Source organism: Populus euphratica, unplaced genomic scaffold, assembly GCF_000495115.2.
Source record: "Populus euphratica unplaced genomic scaffold, PopEup_1.0 scaffold2484.1, whole genome shotgun sequence".
In the NCBI taxonomy this organism is placed as follows: domain Eukaryota; kingdom Viridiplantae; phylum Streptophyta; class Magnoliopsida; order Malpighiales; family Salicaceae; genus Populus; species Populus euphratica.
The window spans coordinates 1-4,304 of record NW_011502327.1 but is presented as its reverse complement, the minus strand read 5'-3'; the positions used below and the strand labels follow the sequence as shown (position 1 = coordinate 4,304).

Sequence of the window (4,304 nt, the reverse complement as noted above, 5' to 3'; positions counted from 1 at the left end):
CAGGTAGTTCAAAGATATTTATAACCCTTGATCCTTATTGTTTTACTAGAGTATAAGGTCTAGAGAGTCATTTCATCTTGATAATATTAATGAGTGATAAATCACACAATATTACTGAGATGAAAATATGATAGGTCATTGGGAGATTTTTCATACACCTATGGGTGTAGGGAGATTAATATCCATGACATTAACATTTTATGTTATAAGTCACAAGAATAAACAAATAGAGCCTTATAGCCCAATATGTGACCTATAATGATCTTAAGGCCTTTATCCCTTTGTACTAAGCACAATGTCAAGCCCATGGTCGATAAGTTTAGTAATATGTTAAACCAATGATTAATTTAGCTTGATACGCAGCCAAGCCCCAAGTTAAAGGGTCGAGAAGGTCACCAGACCTATGCCTAATTGAACTTAGTGCGCAACCAAACCTAAGGACTATAGATTTTCTAATTCGCTAGATTCATGTCCAATTAGGCTTCATGAGTAGCCTAGCCCAAGGGTGTTGGGTCTAGTAGCTCACCAAAACCATACCCTTTTGAGCTAGGCATGATGCCAAGCCTAATGGCGGTGGGTATGACAGTTCGTTAGACCAATGTTTGCTTAGGCTTAACATATAGTCAAATCCAAAAATATTGGGTCTAGCAGCATGCCAGGTCCATGTCCAAAAATGGTGAGTCTAGCAACTTGTCAAGCACATATATACTTGAGCTCAACGCATAACCTAGTCCAAAGGCGTTGGGTCTAGCAACTTGCTAGACACATATCCACTTAGGCTCGACATGTAACCTAGTCCAAAAGCATTAGGTCTAGCAGTATGTCAGACTCATTCTTAATTAGGCTTGACATAGTGCCACATCCAAGGACAGTGAGTCTAGTACCTTGCAAAGTCCATGTTCGCTTCATCTTAGCATATAGTTAAGTCTAAAAGCGTTGGATCTAGTAGCAAGTCAAACTCATGTCTAATTGGACTTAGCAAGCAGCCAAGATCAATATCGATTTAAGCTCGTAACCAAGCCTAAAGATGCCAAATTTGATAACTTGTTAAATATATATCCACTTAGACTTGACTTGTAGCCACGTCTAATGGTGTTAGGGCTTGAAAGTAAGTTAGACCGGTATTATTTAGGTTTGGCATTTTACTTGATATAAAAATATTGGGTACGGACACAAGTCCTTTCTATTTGTGAATGAGTTATTTTCAAGTTTTTTAATCTTCTAAATAAAGATTTGAAAAAAAATTTATTTTTTATGATGATAAAATATTTTTATTCATATTTATCCATCAATAAACATCTATTATTACCCTTTTTTATTATCATTTTTGCTATGAGTAGTTGTCTCTCTTTTTTTTTTTTAAAAAAAAAAGAGCTCGAAAGAGAGAAAGGTAACATGGTTTTCTTTTGTTGACGCATAGATAGAGGAAAAGCTTAACTTAGATGAGAGAGAGAGAGAGAGAGAGAGAGGGTAAAGTCCAAATGGCAAGCAATTATTGAAGAATCTAAATTACACTTTTTTAGAAAGAACAAAAATTACTAAGCATTCTTATAGCTCTCGAACAAATAGTGGGTAAGTTTATAATTTCCACCTCCATAGCAGACACTAGCGCGAGTCCCCATGGAATCTATAATGCCATCGGAACTGGATCCACAGATAATGTTATAGAGTGTAGACCTATAGTAAATGCCATAATTTTATATCCATTCAATTTTAAATATTTTATAAAACGCCAATTCCTGTTGACAAACAGTGCAGTCCGTAGTAATATGTGAGGGATGCAACCAGTGAGCCCAGTAGTAAAACAGTGAATGATGCAACAGAGATATAGCACATAGAGTTTATAAGCTGCACGAAAATGGAAAAAAGTTGAACCTCTCACCTTTTTTTAAAAAAAAAAAGTATTTGAAATGATTTATATGTATATAATTACGACAGGTATATATGCCATAATGAGTCGTGAATTTCCTTCCCTGACATAACAGTGAGATATCAAGAAAAGAGATTAGAGGGATCGAAATTATTAAAGGCTACGTAATACAGAGCACTTGCTGATTGATTCATCAATACTACATATTGACCGAAAATAAAAACTCAAGGACAGAGAAGTTGAAAATATTTGAGCATAAATAAAACAAGTGCCCAAGCACACAACCATGACATAACGTTGATGTCTTAGACCTGGACTGAATGATGTACATATTGGCCAGTCCCAGACCCTTTTGGACTCGTTAAATCTTTGGCGTACGTTCCATAACTGAACGGAAATATTATATGCTGGGAGAGCTCCGGAAGGATCCAAGGGATTTAACAGCAGCTGCTCTCAAGATGAACTGGTGATATAAGGCAGCAATTGCAGCACCGATGAAAGGTCCAACCCAGAAAATCCACTGAAGCAACAACATAAAATTTACATGAGCACAAATATGTTACACCAAATATGAAACTAATTAGGAAATATATATATATATTAGTGGGAATTAGCCACGCACATGGTCATCCCATGCCTTCTCCTTGTTGTAGATCACCGCAGCTCCGAAGCTCCTAGCAGGGTTGATACCAGTACCGGTGATTGGAATAGTGGCCAAGTGAACCATGAAGACAGCAAATCCAATGGGAAGAGGTGCCAGTACCTATAGTTGGAAAGGAAATTAGTGAAGACCAGTTGATAACCTGGATTTATTGCTATGAGAATTTCTAATTTTGATTTTATAGACACAGGCATGGAGCACGAACAGGAACATGAGAATCCCTTGCATTCCTCTTGGGGTCGGTAGCAGAGAAAACAGTGTAGACAAGAACAAAGGTGCCAATGATCTCAGCACCTAACCCATTTCCCTTGCTGTATCCGATGGCAAGTCCATTGGCTCCACCACCATAGCTTGTGTAATAAGACTTTTGGAATGCTTTGACAAGTCCACATCCACATATAGCCCCCAGGCACTGAGCCACCATGTATAGAATGGCACGCACCAAGGAGACCTTCCTAGCCAAGAACAAACCGAAAGTCACAGCCGGGTTAATATGTCCACCTGCATAATTTTTAGCATATTCATCGGTCCCATTTCAAGAGATGATAGGAAAACAATTCATACGAGATTATATTATTTCCATTACTGACCTGAGATACCAGCAGTGCAGTAAACGAGAACAAAAATCATGCCACCAAAGGCCCAAGCGATGCCAAGAATGCCAACCCCACCACATTGATCACCGTTTTTATTGACGTCAGTCTGGCTCTTGTAACCTATCACGGTCAAAACAGTGATGTACAAAAACAAGAGCGTGGCAACGAACTCAGCAATAATAGCCCGATAAAAAGACCACTGGGTTATTTCCTCAGCATCGATCAATGGCGCTGGTGGAGGGTCATGATAGTCCTTGGCACTGAATTCGCCTCCAACTTCAATGTCCTTGCCCATAGCTATCGATGAGTTTGGTGAGAGACAAAGCTAAAGCGGTATGGTTGGTATTATAATTCACTAACAAAATGTTTTGCGGTGGAAGTGTGGAGACATGCTGTGCTATTTATGCATGCGATGTATGATGTATTGGAGGGGAGTGAGTGTCAAATTAACTTAGCTTCGCCGCCCCACCTCATAATTTATGATTTCTTAAACTTTCCATGACCCCACGTTGGACTTCATGGGTGTGCTTTTCAGGCCTTCTGTAAAGATGGTTCCAGTGTATTCTTCTAAACCTTCACTCTGTTCTATGAGCTTCACATGAGTTTTTACTGCATAACGTCATAACCTGTTATATTGATCAGAATGAAATTTCCAAGTGATAATCACTATTGACCATGAAATAATCACATGACTCTACCACAATGTTTATATATATATTCATTAAAATTTCTCAATTTTATATTTTAAATTTTAATTATTATTGTACCCCTTCTCATACAATATTATTTTTTTAATAATTTTTTTTATTTTTTTATTTTAATTCTATTTTTCAACATTAGATTTTTTAGTAGATAAAATTTATATTTTATTTATTTATATTTTATTATATTATTATATTTTCATAACCTAGATTACGAGTTGAACTAGTTGAGTTTTTTTTGTAATTAATTTTTTTAATATCATTTTTTAATATTAAATTAATTAAAAATTAAACTTTATTATTTATTTTTGTTTGCTTTCTATGAGATTATTTTTATCTCACAACTCAAGTCACGAGTTTAATAGGTTAACATGGATTGACTCGAGTTATTTTTTTATATTATTTTTAATTAATTTTTTAATTTCAGTTATATCATTTAATATTAGATTTATTAGGGATTGAGTTTTATAATTTGC

General features: G+C 35.9%; 1 protein-coding gene across 1 annotated transcript; it reads right to left on the bottom strand.

The window, feature by feature from the left end:
- Nucleotides 1–1,988: 1,988 nt before the first annotated feature.
- On the bottom strand, nucleotides 1,989–3,606 carry LOC105119075 (aquaporin PIP2-2-like). The gene is made up of 4 exons (XM_011017176.1): nucleotides 3,122–3,606; nucleotides 2,737–3,032; nucleotides 2,493–2,633; nucleotides 1,989–2,390 (listed from the first exon to the last, which is right to left on the bottom strand). The coding sequence occupies exons 1-4, from the start codon at nucleotides 3,420–3,422 to the stop codon at nucleotides 2,271–2,273; spliced, it is 858 nt and encodes a 285-aa protein (XP_011015478.1). The 5' UTR covers nucleotides 3,423–3,606; the 3' UTR covers nucleotides 1,989–2,270.
- Between the last annotated feature and the right edge of the window lie 698 nt (nucleotides 3,607–4,304).

What these genes read in the sequence shown, in the direction of transcription:
- LOC105119075 (XM_011017176.1), bottom strand. Translation starts at nt 3,422, where the DNA reads ATGGGCAAGGACATTGAAGTTGGAGGCGAATTCAGTGCCAAGGACTAT. An exon ending in CTGCACTGCTGGTATCTCAG is followed by an intron (nt 3,033 to 3,121) that starts GTCAGTAATGGA and finishes AAAATTATGCAG; the next exon opens with GTGGACATATTAACCCGGCT. An exon ending in CAAGGGATTCTCATGTTCCT is followed by an intron (nt 2,634 to 2,736) that starts GTTCGTGCTCCA and finishes TTCCAACTATAG; the next exon opens with GTACTGGCACCTCTTCCCAT.